Source organism: Pelecanus crispus, chromosome 6, assembly GCF_030463565.1.
Source record: "Pelecanus crispus isolate bPelCri1 chromosome 6, bPelCri1.pri, whole genome shotgun sequence".
In the NCBI taxonomy this organism is placed as follows: Eukaryota; Metazoa; Chordata; class Aves; order Pelecaniformes; family Pelecanidae; genus Pelecanus; species Pelecanus crispus.
The window spans coordinates 69,164,074-69,180,355 of record NC_134648.1 but is presented as its reverse complement, the minus strand read 5'-3'; the positions used below and the strand labels follow the sequence as shown (position 1 = coordinate 69,180,355).

Below are 16,282 nucleotides of genomic sequence, written 5' to 3'. Positions count from 1 at the left end.
GCTGGAGGTTTCCATTTTTTTATCACAAGCAATAGCTTTATTTCACCTATTTCTGATAGCTGCTTGCTTTCAGAGCTGGAAATCACCAAAACACCCTCCCATCTTCTGTTTTACTCATCTCTATTCCCTTCTCTATGTCTTGATTTCTGCTTTGAGGACAAGAGTTGAGGACATGGCTCCAACCCATTAGTGGTTCACGCTCCATGGCTGGAAGCTCCTCATCCCAGTTCCCAGCAGAACAGACAGGCTGTCAGCTTCTCCCATTTAAAACACACAGGCTTCATTCACAAGGGCACAGCAGTCTTGTGCTGGATGGAAAAAAGGATGAGCAGGGTGGTAGGTCAGGACCATGGGGCTCAGGCTTGTCCAAGCTTTGCGTCTCCTGGAAGGTCCCGTTGTCCAAGGTCCCAGCGCGAGGCACAGGGCTGCTGCTCACCACGCTGCAGAGCGTGTGCAGGACGGGTCTGCAAGGCTCGTTATCTCAGCTAGCTTCAGAGCAGAAGGAGGAGCAAGTCAGGTCAAAGAAAGAAGCAATATCAAAGAGGGGAAAGAGACACAGTCCCCAAACTGCCTTGGGATAAAATTTGATGAAAAGAAAAAGCCATCTCCGATGTGAATTGTTCCCTCCTGGGAGCCGCTCTGTCATTACAGTAGCGTGTGTCACACCGAGCTGGCAGAGAGGGTTGTTATTGTTTACAGGTATGTGGATGCAAAATTTCCTTTGACAAGGCAAACCTGATTAAATATGAGTCTGCTCCAGGACTAAGACACAACCATGAACAATCTCTTAAGAAGAAGTCATTCCAAACAGAGTACACATCCCTCACGAGGAACAGAAACTTGATTTAGGCACAGATTGATGATGGGAGCTTTATTACTGCTTGGGAGAGGGAAGGGGAGCTAGCAAGGAACATATGGAACCATATAAATTATTTGGAGCACCCGGAAAGACAGGAAAAATAACCATCTATATTTCTGAGACTGCTCATTTCAGTCTGCAGCCGTCTGGAACGCAGACCTCACGTGGCCAACGCTTTGTGCAACAAAACTCCCATAAACACGTACGGGGCAAAGCTACAGAGGGCAGGACTGCTGCAGGCAGCCGCACTTCAAACACGTCGGGGAAAAAATTTGCTGGCTCTGCTCCTGATCCTGGCTCCTGCCAGCCTCTCTCACCTGGGATTTGTATGGACTTAGTCCCTTCCACTGGGATGGTGACTTCTTGTGTGATCCCTTGCACCTTTTCCAGGGAGAAATGCAGGTGTGCACATCCTTCCGCCAGCAAGAGAAAGGAAATGCCCAAGCACTAATTTAATTCACCTCGTTCATGCCCCTAGTAATGCGTGCTGGCAGCCCAGAAGGCCAACCCCATCCCGGGCTGCATCCCCAGCAGCGTGGGCAGCGGGGCGAGGGAGGGGATTCTGCCCCTCTGCTCCGCTCCGGTGAGACCCCACCTGCAGCCCTGCGCCCAGCTCTGGGGCCCTCGGCACAAGGAGGACATGGAGCTGCTGGAGCGGGGCCAGAGGAGGCCCCAAAAATGATCCGAGGGCTGGAGCCCCTCTGCTGCGGGGCCAGGCTGGGGGAGCTGGGGGTGCTCAGCCTGGAGAGGAGGGGGCTGCGGGGAGGCCTGAGTGCGGCCTGGCAGTGCTGAAAGGGGGCCATAGGGAGGGTGGGGGCCAGCTTTTTAGCAAGGCCTCTTGTGACAGGACAAGGGGTGATGGATTTAAACTAAAGGAGGGGAGATTTAGACTGGATATAAGGAAGAAATTTTTTACGCTGAGGGTGGTGAAGCACTGGCACAGGTTGCCCAGAGAGGCAGTGGAGGCCCCATCCCTGGAAACATTCCCGGCCAGGTTGGACGGGGCTCTGAGCACCCTGGTCTGGTTGGAGATGTCCCTGCTCACTGCAGGGGTTGGGCTGGGTGGCCTCTAAAGGTCCCTTCCCACCCAAACCACTCTATGATTCTATGATTCTACTCTGCTAAAGGCTCCCTCATGAAACCGGTGGGGTCACTTGGCCTCTCTGTGTTTTTGCTTGCCACCTGTAAAACATGGATACCCTTTCCAGGGTAATTAAGAAGATAAATGCATTAAAGATTAAAAGGCACTCTGATGTTCCAATAACATGAGCTGTAAGACTACTTAAAATAGATCCATTCTGGGCAGCAATTAAAGAACATACTACTAACTTCTGCCTCTCAGCTTCTGTCTTCCTAATGCTGGTTATTTCTGCCCATAAAAGCATTAATCCTAGCTTCCTGTAAAAATGACATTTCAAATATTCATCATCTTCCACTACTCTGCCTCTGCTACTCTGCCTTACCATCATTAACCAGTGGCATCCGTTATATGGTTTATGCAGTATAATTTGCAACCACAGATCTGCAGTACAGCTAGAGCTATTTTCTCTGTAACTACTCAGAGCTGCAAATATTTTTTTATCCATTTAAAAAAAAAAAAAACCACACATTCCAAAAGTGTGTTTATTATACAAGTGCCTTGTCATTAGCTAAGTGAGAGAGTTGTATGACCTTCCATTATTGTAAGAACTAAGATCCTACACGCAAAAATACATGAAACACAGACACAGTATATATCTTGGAAACTACATATTGAGAATTACCTTGTCACGCTTCATAACTTCTTTCTAAGCTGCCATTTTATTTTTTTATATCTTTAAGTCCCATCAACAGGGATGGGCCAAAATCCACAGTGTACAATATCTCCATGGGTAGATGGAAACCAATAATGGATGCTGGGGAACCAGGCAACTCAGGTGACTTCTTACAAGCTACAGCATAATCACGTAGCCCTGTAATATGGTATTGCCATTGCCATAAGCAGGTGGATATACACAACACACCAATGGTCAGTAGAAGAAATGTAGACCTGGACAAAAATGGGTTTAGGGTAAACAAGAGAACAAAAACCAGTATCTAACATACATAAGAGCCACCATATATAGTAAATTCAGACGCAATACAGAACTGCAGATCAATGAAGAACAAGCAAGGTGCAAAAGCGTGCTAGCAAACATACAAAAATGACTTCAAGTGAGGAAGAAGAAACCATCAACGTAAACACTGTCCTCCTCCTGGCAAAGGTCTCCAGATGTTGATGACCCACCCTAATAAATTCATCACAAACCCTGAATGAAACCACCAATCTTAGGAAGCAAGGGAAGGACAAGCATAACACCAGGATAAAGCACAGAAACTAAGAAGTGTGTGTGTAACAATCCTAACTGCATTATTAATTCTTTTCCTGTAATAATTAGATCTGGACTAATAATGATTAGACTGTTAAGTTTTCAGCTATATTAGCAATAAATTCTTGGGTTTATGTGTCTATGAGGTGTGCCTCCTCTTTGCCCATAAAACAAGATTTTAAGCATAACAATGGAGTTTCCTCTGTTAAGGTTTCTGGTTCAAATCAGTCTCTCCTCTCTTTACTGCTGTTATCTCATATTAATGGTAGCCTAGGATAGCAACTGGTTTCAGGCAACATCTTAAACAACCAAAGTCCACCATAACAAGCTCTGCTTAGACAATTTGAGCCATACATTCAAAATGTCACAACCCTACATGCCTCAAGAAGCCAATGCCATTGTCACTCCAAACAACTCCATACAGTTTGAATGCACGAAGCTAACTACTGCATGACCCAAAGCAGAAAAATGAAAGGCTTACTAAACTGTCCTGGACCTCCAGCTGCTACTTTACTATGGATAGCAGGAGGTTCCAGTTAAGCACTTCATCTTGGAACATGGATGATAGGCAAGCACTATGGCATTAATAAATAGCTTGGGAGCCTGGGGACATTTTCATGCTCTACCACAACGTTCCCATACCAGTTCAAGCTAAGTTGCTATGACTTGGCTCATGCTCTGTAAAATAAGGAGACTCCCAGACACTGGGAGAATAAGTACTCTTAAGAAGTAGGAGAACAACACAGTCACAGTAGCCACCACCAACACTAAAGTAGAGGGCCTTTATCTCCATGGAGCTGTACAGCAAAGACCATCATGAGGAATACGTAAAGGAGGACCCAGAAACTGTTCACTAAGTTTGAACCATCTAAAACAACTGCAGTCCTCCTTGTAATACTTAATCACAAAAGAGGTAGGAGGGAAAAATGATGTATTTTTATTGTCCCAGAAAGCCCAAGTTTCTTGCCCCACTCATGCTCTCCAAACAGTTAGTGTTCACCTCCCACACACCACCCACATACAACCAAGGAACAAGCAGAGAAAGGTCAAAGACATCTTGCACACATCGCAGAGAGGTCCCAAAGTACTGCCGTGTCCTTTGCTGGCAACCTCTGAAGACAAAGCATTTGAACGGGACAGCAAAAGACATCCCAAAGCATATTCAGACTTTCCTTTTCCAGAGCTGCAGGCCATCAGAACTGTTTTTGGAGGATCAATTTCTATTTTATAAAGGCACCGATGATGTAATCTTCTGCTTTACTTTTTGTCTAAATATTGTTGGTGTGACGGGTGTGCTCGACCCCTTGACCGGACTGGCGGTGGTTTGGTGTAGGCTCTGGAAGAGGTAAAGGCCTGAGCCATAGCCGGGCCATGAACTCCTCATGTTTCAATCTGTTCTCTGAAAACCCACAAAGGAGCAGAGTGACACAGTGAGCATCGATGCATATGAGCTTGGAACACCAACCGTGCGATTAACACATGAATAGGGGGTGGCTTTTCCAAGACTTATTTATCAATGAACAAAGAAAGTTGTGGATACAAGGAGCCTCCTGCATACCTTTTCCATCGCATGTAATCTGAACACAAGCCAAACACTTCACCCCATAAATACGACAGCCTAAGAAGTGAGCCTTCTTTGTGCTTTCCCTGCTAGGCAGCGTGGCTGCATGGTGGTGACCTCCCCTTGAGCTGAGACACCTCTCAAGGTTGCTCCTCGAAGCAGAGAGACCTTTTACCAACAGCAGACCTTTGGTAAGCGACTGGTATCACACATAACCTTGTAGTATGGTAACTTTGATTTTGTCTTGGTAACTTTGATTGCATGCTGAACTGATGCTAATGAAACATTACATAAATTTTGCATATAGAATCCCTTAGACATAAACAGTTGACCAAGTCTGAGATGAGGTTTGAACCTAGCTTCACCTAGACTCCTCTCTGAGGAAGGGGTTTAGAAAGTAAGTGAGTCCTCTCTGAACCTCATGACTCAACGGGAAGGTCCTCCGCACCCTTTTGCGTCCCCGGTCTCTCTGTGAATCATTCTAACTCAAGCATAACTCAATTTTCCTACGTATGTTTCTTCCATGCAGTAATTAATAGAGTGAAACTTGCCATTGAACTTTGTTAAGTTGCACTTTTACAACACCACATTAAAACTCCTTTTGCTAATACCTTTGACAGTGATTCTTTAAGCGGTCTAAATCACCCATTCGCAACAGCTGGTTAGAGAATCAGCTGATGGACTGTAAAACTGACAGCCTTGTTACCCATGCTTATAAATTGCTTTTGCTCAGCTGGAGTTCATATAGGATCATCTGACTTCCCAGAATTGACATTTTTAATGATTCTGTTTCTCCAGCACTTTCTCACTGACCACTACAAAAATCCAAACTGTCTCTTGCTCTGCCAAGCTGTTTGTGGATCAAGTTACTTGATCTCTAGGGATTTGCAGTGTGTCAGCCATCAGACCAAGCAAACTCAATAATAACTGACCTGAGAATAGCTACTCAAATACTTCTGGGCTCTTCTGTACTACAGATTTTAGCGTTAAATGTCAAAATTCGGAAGGCCAGAGGACAGACGCATCCCGAGGAGAAGGACCTATTGTGCAAGGTATTTGAAAGATGGAAAATGCCAAGTGTAAAAGTTTGGTGCTTAGATGGTGTACCCTCATTTTGTACTGCGTTGGGTACTGTTACCTTTCTTCAGGTCTTCCTTTCCTATGCCATACCCCAGGTCAAGCAGAACAACCTCCCCCTCTAAACCATATTTCACTTGCACAAGATAGGTAATTCTTCACATCTCAGCACTATTTGGCAAAGGAAGGGAAGTGCAGGGTTCTTCCCCTGGATGCACGAAGACACACGCCGTGGGCTGAGGCAGGCAGGAGCACAGTGCCCCTGACCCCGCTGCATTCAGAACGGCAGCTCCCCGCTCCAGGGACGGCGCCTGGGGATGTCCAGTGGTTAGGAAGCCATCTTAAAATTAAAGTCAAGTTAATTTTAGCTTTAGAAGAAAAGCACTTAAAGGAAACGGATTTCAAAGAGGTCGCTTTAGATGAAAAGCACTTAAAGAAAAAGTGTTTCAAAAAGAAATAGTCCATGCGCATGTCCAGCAGATCTAAAGCTTTACAAGCCCTTCACGGTGAGTCTGGTCTCTCCAGGTGCTCCAGCAGAACAACGCGGGCAGCTCTTCTGGCCTCCTGCCAGGTTGGGGGGAATTCTTCTGTTCTTAACAATCCACCTTCTGCTGACACGAGCGATATGTTTTTTCCACCCTTCCTGTTCTCCCTAATACAGCCCATAAAGAAATACATAACTAGGACCAGGTATGGACACAGGTACAGACACAGCAGTAGCCCAGGATGTGCCCACGCACCCAGGGCCAGGGAACCAGGGCAGAAACTCCCACCTGGCACAGCCTGGGAGGAGGAGGAGGGCTGCACTGCTGCAGCAGCATCTCAGGGAAAAGGAGCCTAGCACCGCCACAGAGACACGACGGCATCTCCCATTCCCCATGTACTCCCAGCAAACAAGCCCTCCAAACACCTGGGTTCAGCTCCTTGCTTGGCCTCAGATTTTCAGAGTGAGCTCATGCAAGTCCTTGGTTTTCTTTGTGCCTCTAAAGCATAAATAATTTCCCTTCCTCTTAGGAGCACTGTGGGCATCAGCACATTGTAGATGGGGAAGGAAGCAATATCAAAGAGCTATTAAGGTCGTCCAGACAGAAAAAGAATAAATGGCTCTTTACATAAGCATTTACCTGGTGGAATAAGAGGGGTGAGTCACAAGCAGAGAGACTGATCCCACTGCGTCCCCTCATTTCTCGCCTACAACACCACCGCACACAAGTCCCATCTAACTCCTAAAGATGAAGTCAGCACAGCCACAGCCTCATCCTCTCCCTCACAGCTGCTTCCACAGACTGCAGTAGCTTAAAAATAAAAGACAATCCAAACCACTTAGATCTGGTGACACATAACCCAGCCAGGCACTTCCAGAGAAGGCAGGAATTCACATCTGCCCAGTCCTTCAGGTGCCCGGACTCAGCACTCTGCAGCTGACCCAACTTGACAAACTTCACAAGGGCTCCTCCAATTTGCATGAGGGTGGATAAGATGTAAGTTAGGGAGAAATATCCTCCCTTTTGCCACACCGTCAATTTATTCCATGTCTGAAATTTTTGGAAAGATGGCCTTTCCAAGGTCTAAGAAAGAGAGAAAGCGGTGGAGGATCAAGGCTGCAGGACAATGCAATATTAAACATCAGAAACTGAACCGGACCCATACGTCCAGAAGCAGATCTCCAGAAGAGATACTGCAAAACACATCCTCCAGCACGGCTCTGCACTAGAGCAAGGACCCCTCATAACAGATGCTATTACGCAAGGAGTGTTAAAGCTACATATTGCTTCATAGCACAGGCCTGTTTATTTTTTGTGCACAGTTATTACGGTCTCTCCGGCCAGAGAGGTTTACTGCACACCAGGGACAGCTTCAGCCTCCGGTCATTGTTTTCTCACCTGCCTCATTTACCAACACATCTGATAGGCATCTCCTACCCTGATCCTCTTCCTCCTTCGCTTCCTTCCAGCTATAGAATCATAGAATAGAATCGTTTAGGTTGGAAAAGACCTTTAAGATCATCCAGTCCAACTATTAACCTAACATTACCAAGTCCACCACTAAACCAATTAAGGGGAGAGTAGCAATTTCATGTTTCCTGGCTTGGAAACATGAATGTACTACTATGACTGTAGTTCAGACCTGCATCAGTTATGAACAGAGCTGTGCCTGACGACTTATGCAGAACAACCTCCTCCGTAGCCCCAAAGTTCATGGCAACAGCCTATGTCATATACAACAGCATCTTCAGCAGTCTCTAGACATCCTTCCAGACAAAGTAGCCGTTGCCCTGCACCCTGTTCTGGGAACAGGACTCCCGTCAGAGCCCTCTGGGGACCCAAGCCGGATGACATTGCATCAGCCACCCTAGCTGGGATGGTTAAATGTACCAAGATCCCTGAAGAGATACCAGTGCCATCTTCCTCCACACTGCACAACATGATGTCTGGTGTGTGGGTACGCACCTTGGAGTTTGGACAACACTGCCTCTCTTGAACACATTATAAAGCACTGGCACCCTTAGCCAGGATTGACTGATTCAGAGGCGAGCCATCCATCCTGGTACTTATGGTCCTGAACCAGGCAAATAACTTTAGAAGGTTAACAGCTTAATGCTGCCTTCTCACTATTGCTAGCAGTCGCACAGAGCTCACCAAGCCAGCCCACTGCACCCGAGTGCAGAAAATATGCTGCTCCTCTCGCATTTTCTCTCAAGATACCACAAAGATCCTGCACCAAGGAAATGAGTAAGATGAGAACACAAAGCTGCTGATGTGACTCCCATCGTAACCCTATGTTTCTCACACACTTTTCCTCTGAGCACTGTCACGTACCTTTTTAATCCGGCTTACCAAAGCCAACTAGAAAGCCTTAAAGACTTAGAATTATTCCCCTCACACAGCTCCTGTCCAGCCTGGTGGGATAACAGGACATGTGAAACAGATCTGATATGGCAACTATCCAATACAATGATTTTCAAGCAAGAGCTAGTGGGACAGGGAGATATCAGACCCGATGCAAACTCAATCTGCCCTCAAAGATTCCCTCAAGAACTGCCACGGAGTTCTTGAAATACGCTTTTTGATTCAATTCAAAGGAAGCTAACAATGCTAAAGCAGGCTAGAAACAGCATTACAGGGGGAGAACTGCCAGGTTAAATCAAAATTAAACATCCAGGGGAAGTGATAGTTCTTATAACACAACATATAAAAGAGTTTCGGGGTTTCTTTATTTGATGAGCTTCTCCAAACAGCTAGTTCCCTAATAGTCAGACAGAGTATAGACGTGTACAGACATGGTTCAGCTCCCACCAATTCACCTGAAAGGTTCCTACTGCTTTTGGTGGGGCTTGGCTTGGAAACTGAGTATGCTGGGAAAAGATCCCAGTGCCCTGAGCCAAGCTGGGCCAGTTCCCTTCTAAACTCCACCTTGTCCCACATCAGCTTTGACTTGCATCAGATGGACATCACACATATAAACACTGGTAAGCTATTCCTAGGTGGAATAAATTAGTCCAGTCATAAAACACAGGACCTATACATACAGGGGGACCTATACGTACAGGGGAAATAAACTGTATAAAGCTTTATAGAGGCCTTGAAGTTTTGCTTTGCTTAACACTGCCACCATAGGGTCCCATGGCTAGACCATACACCCCTTAAAAATGCCAGAAAAGCGGCACTTACAGGAACGCTGCTGAAGCAGCAAATGGGCTGATGAGCAACTGCCCAACCACCCTACTCGCATTGTCGCCCCAGGATGTATATCCCTGCACCAACCCGCTGCAGGCAAAGGACACTGAAATTTCCCCTCACCTGAGAAGTATTTATTTGCCCACCCTCAGAGTAAGGCGACACTGAGCTCTGGGAAAGAAGGAGCACGTCTGGAGTATTCAGAGCAGCTTTTCCCAAAATGAAAACTCAGGTCACGCTGCCTGGGACCCATCCCAGTTCAACCAGTCGTCACTGAGGGATGGGGTTTCCTCAGAAATGAACCTGCTCTGTGTTTAGCTTGAGAGCCAACCCGTGAGACTCCCTGGCACGAGGGGCTGTCCCATGCAAAGTGAAGAGCAGGAGACGTGTCCTCTGTAGGGGTAAAGGAAGAAGGTGCTTTTTCTCTTACCCAGACCCTGGTTCTGCTGCTCCCACTCGATGGTGTCGGGAACCTGGTAGGACACCCCAGCCAGCTGGGCCACAGGGTTTTCCAGGCCAGCTATAGGCTCCTGCGAGGTCTCGCCTGGAAGTGTGAAACCTGGTAGCTCCGTGTCACCCTCCATGCTTTCATCCATTGAATCTAGGTCTTTGTCCTCCTCATCTTCCTCCTCCTCCTCTTCTTCTTCCTCCTCCTCTTCATCCTCTTCCTCTTCCTCACCCTCTAGCCAGGGAGACAGAAAAGCAACATCAGGAAAGATCCCACAAGACAGAAGGTTCATACATCTCTATAGGTGAGCACCAAGACAGCCAGCTGATACCACTTCTCTAGCGGCAGACCAGCTGAATGAATTTGTGCCTCTTTTCTAACAGGAAAGACACCCAAAGGGGTTAATTTGGAAGAACTCACCACAGTTTGAAGTTGCTAAGTAACGACGAGATGTTGCCTTAGACTGTCAAATGCATTAGTGGGAAATACTGTTATTTTGCTTCCTAATAGGCGAGTACAAACAAGCATGTGCATGTGTACAAATACCTGAGTATATATAACTAGAGCGCGCTCTGCTCAATTAATTTCAGCTCAAGTGAGAACTATTTCCCTGATTTCCAATCTTGGAGGCAGCAATAGGTTGGTTCTATTCTTAACTTTTATTAGGCCTTTCCCAGCTCTGGAAAGAACACTTTTTTCCAGCCCAATTAGTCTGATGTGGCTCCTCCTCCATAAAAAGCATCTCGCTTTGATGCGTGCTGGCAGATTGGCTCTTGGGTGCGGGAGAACAGTGGTGATGGTAGTGATCCTCAGCAGGTTTATACCGGCACTCCTGTCACAACAGATTTACACCAGACAAAGGTATGACCAAGGAAGACTTAACTCAGTATTGGAAAGAAGGCAGCGCAGCCAGCACTTCACGTGAGAGCAGATAAATGTGACGCTGAGGAAATCCCTGTGGATTCTCCACTAGAGCAGATACCCTTCTGTCCTGGTTTTTTACTTTATTATAATTATTAAACTGTTCTTATCTCAAGCCAGGAGTGTTTCTCACTCTTACTCCTCCGATTCTCTCTCCCATCCCATCGGGGCAGGGGGAGTGAGCGAGCGGCTGCGTGGTGCTTAGTTGCTGGCTGGGGCTAAACCACGACACCTTCTTATTCCAAAGCTGACTGTATTGTTAACATATGGAGAGATAAATATTCAAGCCATATTTCGTTGCTAGAATCTAAAATGGCAACACAAGAATGACCATACTGGATCAAACCAAAGGCCCTTTCTGCCCACACCCTATTCCTGACCCCAACTAGCCGCAGATGCTGAAGAGAGACTAGAGCAGGGCACACACAGAGCCCGCCTTCCCACAGTCTCTCTTCCCAGCTCTTAGTTATCAAAGACTCAAGGACTTCCTGAGCCAGAAATTTCATCTGAGCTATTTAATAGCTACTAATGGAGCTACCCACCATGAAAAGCTAGTATCTGGAATAATGACACGCTTTGAATTTCCGATGGTTAGTTTTTTCAAAGACAGAAGCTAAAACATAATATTTATGCACTTTATCTAATTTACATGCAGCTCTGCTCAGCCTTGTAGAAAAACTTCCTCCTGATGCACTCAGACTGGGAGAGCCCATCACCCTGCATCTGAGCAGCTGGTTCAGCCGAGGGTCTAAGACCATGTTAAAAACTAATGATCCAGCAAAATCAACATTTGTTATCTAGATACCCCTTTATTTCTGTTGGAGTTGTACCTCTTATTGCAGACACTGCAATAAGACGGAGCAGGTGAGGTAGCACACCTGAGGGCTTCACATATCCTACCTGCTGTAAGTAAAGCAGGTGATGCTTCGCTCTTCTCCTTTCTGCTGTGGGGTGCAATGGCACTCCCGCACAGCTGTTCCACAAAACACCCAAGAAACAAACTGCGGAACTTTGGGGAAGTTACTTAGTTGGTGGCTATCTAACCTGAATTAACTGGGGGGAGCTGGCCTCCTTCCTTTGGCCTCTACTTCACAGCTTGGAATACCTAGAGAAATCAGTGCACATTATAAAACCACGGCATTCACTGTGCTGTTACATGGCATCTCCTTTCCTTCTAATTCAAGGATTTGCTTTAAAACACTACATGTTTTTTCCAGCTCACCAGACAAGACAATCTTGCTTGCCACCTTTCAGTTCTAGCCCTGCATTTCATACAAATGAGCCGCTGTTTGAATTTAGCTGCATCATCCTGCTATAGCGTGGCTTTCGGTACCTGGAAAGGAATGATCGCTCCTGCAAACAATTATACCACACAGAGCATCTAATGGAGCTTACGGGGATGTAGTTAGCCCCTTAAATTCCCATTACATTTTATAGGCAGTTTCTGTCTTATAATGTGCCCGTCATTTCAAATCAACATAAGAATTTTCTCTATCAAACCGCATGTTTTCATACAAAACACACAGCTTCTGTAAACCTGAGAATGGCACCTAGAGAGTGCTTGCAGGAAATTAAATTTAAACCACAGCACCTGCAAACACAAGTTAATGTAGGTCTTTTACCTCTGCTGAGAGCAACACAGCTATAAACATTTACAAACTTTAATAGCAAAGACACTAAAGAGCTAGCACACTGGAGAGAAGGAACATGACCAGAGGTTTTCCCTAGATGGACTGGGTGAAAAAGCAGCCAAGAAAAAACAGAGATCAGATATTTATCTCTGAAAAACTAGTTTGGGACAAGGTTTTTAGAAGCTTCTTGCGATTTTAGCAAGCCAAATCAGAGACACCTGCCAGGATCTAGTTTTGAAGCAGCAGATAGCCATCTCTGTACCTCCAAAGTCTAGCAGGCAGCCAAGCTGAATACCCAAATTGAAAGTGCCAACACTACTTATCACGTCTGATCATCACCAAGCTACATCAATCATCACGCAGCCACAGCATAAAGATGTGAATAATGTAGTCCTTGTAGCACAGCCACTGTAAGGGGAAAAGAAAGGGCTCTTAACTTGTTTCCTCCTCCTCTATAGCTCATTCCTACTTCTGAAAACAGCTTTTTATCCCCTCATCCCAAAATACCAACAGCCTGCCTTGCTGCAAGGTGCAGTGCAGAGCACCACTTGGTGGTCACAAGGAGGAAGCTACACTTCAGAAAAAATTACAAACTTCACAAATGTTGTATTTCAGGAGCACAGGTACAACAGGAGCCTGGCAGCTGTGGGCAAGATGCACATAACAGTTGGTGGTCTCATAAGATGGAAAATAGAAGCAAGCATCACACAGCCGAACCTCAAGCTGGAGGTTTGCGCTTCACATGAGCCTTTTACAAAACTCACATTTATTATCATAAATCAGCACTTTTTGGCCTCTCAGAGGCCTCAGCAGCAGGTTGAAAGAAAAGAAGCAGAAGAGACTGAAAGTAGCAAGGACAGAAAGTGCAAAGCTCAGCAGATTCAGAAAGCATTTGGATTTTCATGTGCATTTGCTGCCCACTGTGAATTATTTTGTGTATCATGCTTTGTATATACTCTTCAGTTTTGGCTAAGATTCATCGTACAAAAGAAGCAAGATAAACATATAATGAAATGCTAGTCTCTCATGGTCAACGCACTAGTCTCCAACCAAAAAAATTGCAAGTATTAAGTTTTCTTAGCCACAGACATGAGTCTACCCAAATCAGGCATTCACCTAGAGCCCAGCTGTAGGAGCATTTCTGAACATCTGAGAGTGGACTGGATGATCTTAAAGGTCTTTTCCAACCTAAACGATTCTGAGCGCCTCTCGCTCACTGAAGCAGGCAGGTACACAGCACCTACAGCAGTTTCTGCTGTCAGCCATCCTTGCTCTATACGTCTTCCTGTGTTATATATAAGCTGATCCTGTTATTCTGTTTGCACACACCGAATCCTAGCTCTTGCTTGTGACATGCCACGTGGACCTATCAAGGAGCGATGGTATCCTGTCTCCTCTCCTGGTGACACCAGGAGACTTCAGCACTGAAACACTTACAGTCCAAGCAGACGTTCGTATTTTCTACTGCAGTTAGGGTAATGCAACAGTCTAGGGCAGAGTTAAAGACTCATCTCTAAGAGTGAGGAAATCCAAAATCTGCCACTGTCTGACAAACTAAATAAGCACTGTATTCTGCAAAGTAGGCTCTGCTTTGCCTGCATTGAAACAGGAAAGAAAAAAAAAATCAAGATACTTAACAGCTCCCTGCTGTGACAATGGTACAACCTAAGACAGACACGAGCAGCAGGAATCCCCTGGAAAATGAGATTCCTAGTTCACATGTCAAAGATCTTAGTTTTGAAGGACCTGACAACCTTGTAACAGGCATTCAAATTTTCAGGTTTGGAGAAGCTATAGGAGAGCACCAAGAAAACAAGTCTGAGACAAAATAACAGATTTTTAGCAGAGTTTGGGGGGGTTCCCAGGTTTATTAATAGTAACCAGAGATGGCAAGGGTTGGGCTTTACCATGGAGCTCTGGACTGATCCATTAGCCATATCGGTAGGATGGGATTTGCTATTTCAGGGTGGCAAAAGCTCCCTATGCTTTTTTCAGAAAAAGGTTTTTCACCACAAAAACGTACATACACGTGATGACTTTTGTGGCCAGCAGAGAGAGATAAGACCACCTCACCCCTCCTTCGAGAGGCATCTCCCTGACCCAGCACAAACCCACAGTCAGTAGGTTCCAAAGCAGCTGGACAGCAGCCAGCATCCCGCAAGTAAAAGCCTCAGCCCACGATGGCAGCAGGGCCCTCGCAAATCAGCTGCAAAGAGGGACCTTGGCCCCTCCGGACCATCCCGCGCTGCGGGGAAAGGGATCACAGGACCAGCTCTTCCTCCTGGCAGCTCAAAGTACCGACAACCCATTCCTCATAGATGGCTTCCGTCAGGCTTCACGCTTCTCTCCGGACTTCACACAGCTGCAGAAACCCACACTCCGCCTGAGCAGGAGGAAATCCGAATTACTTGCAGCGCTGCTATTAGCATGGGGCAGAGACTGTAAGCCCACGCCATGGGCAAGCAGCACCAGCAAGGCACTTGGTGCAGTGCTCGGTGCAAACGCCGCCATCAGGAACGTGCTACAGATGGGCTGCGACAGCAATGAAGAAAGTTGTTTTGGTATAATGGCATGTAACGAGCTGGAGCCACTGTTGTCATAACCTTGCTGAAGGCAGCGGAGTTAGATGGGGGCCTCTGTTTTCAGTCAAAGAAACCTTCACTGATGTGGGATGTTTCACGTCTTTAGATATTTTCCATTAACATTTGCAAACACATTTTATTCCTCACAAGATTCAAGAAACCATCATTTGTCAGGTTTAGCACACGAGAGAAATAGCGTGCTGTGCCCTGAGCTGCAAGAGTCTCTCATTAGAAGGTGATAGATTCACTCACAGTCACAAACTGAAAAAAAAAAAAATAAAAAGGAGGTTGCAGGACAAAACCCAGAGTTCTCATTTGCTCTGTCCTTTCCCTTCCCAGGCTCCCTCACACCAAACTCAGAAGACAGTGATGTCTAGACAGGAACGTTGTGCTTCATGATGGTCTAAGCTGTCATTTTATACGGTACCCAGCACTGTAAGGTCTGAATGCCTTGGAGCACCTGATGAGTGCCCAGCTGTGATTAACCAGCTAATTGGTTTCCAGTGGTGAGCCCACTCTTCACTTGACTTCAGGGAGATGCAGTACGCCAAGACCTCTCCTGTACAAGCTGAGCGACGGCTGCAGAGAGTGCAGATCTAGAACCTACCTGCATAATAACGTGCCCATGAAGGAAAGGAGAGCTCTATAGAGCACGATGACACCCAACTGCACTGTGACTGGGAAAGCTTGGGTTCACATGCTGTTGAGCAAAATTCTACTTTTCAAGAAGTTTTGGCTGGCCAAAACATGGCAGAAGACTCAGGGTCTGCTTTGATCCCTGCAACAGCCCCACAGACACCAACCTAGCTACCTAAGAAGTATCACGATGGTGCCTCTTAAGGCAATGTTTTGGTCAAAGCTACGTGAAACAGAGCAAGGGGATTCATAAGTGTTAAATTACAGACCTCAAAAAGCTGGACAGGGCAAGCTACAGGAGCAGTCATGTATTAATTTGTGCCCCCTGCTATAACTCTTCTGCAGTATGAAATCAGGAATGATGTGAAATCAGTCCCAACCTCTCCCAGGGAAGCTGCACCAGGGTGAGAAGAATAACACCCATTTCACAGATGGGCCGTGCATCTAACTAAGGAGGCAATTTCTTTTCCTCCTGTGTGTACTGGAGCCACTCACAGTGGAAAAAGGCAGCGGGGCAGACTGACATGTCTTGTCCACCACAC

General features: G+C 46.2%; 1 protein-coding gene across 1 annotated transcript in view; it reads right to left on the bottom strand.

Annotated features, from left to right (window-relative positions):
* Positions 1-16,282, bottom strand: part of ARMH4 (armadillo like helical domain containing 4) — a 64,226-nt gene that overhangs the window by 33,606 nt on the left and 14,338 nt on the right. The window contains exon 4 of the mRNA XM_075713184.1: positions 9,953-10,204. Coding sequence (XP_075569299.1) covers positions 9,953-10,204 — 252 coding nt within the window. The remainder of the gene's footprint in view (positions 1-9,952; positions 10,205-16,282) is intronic.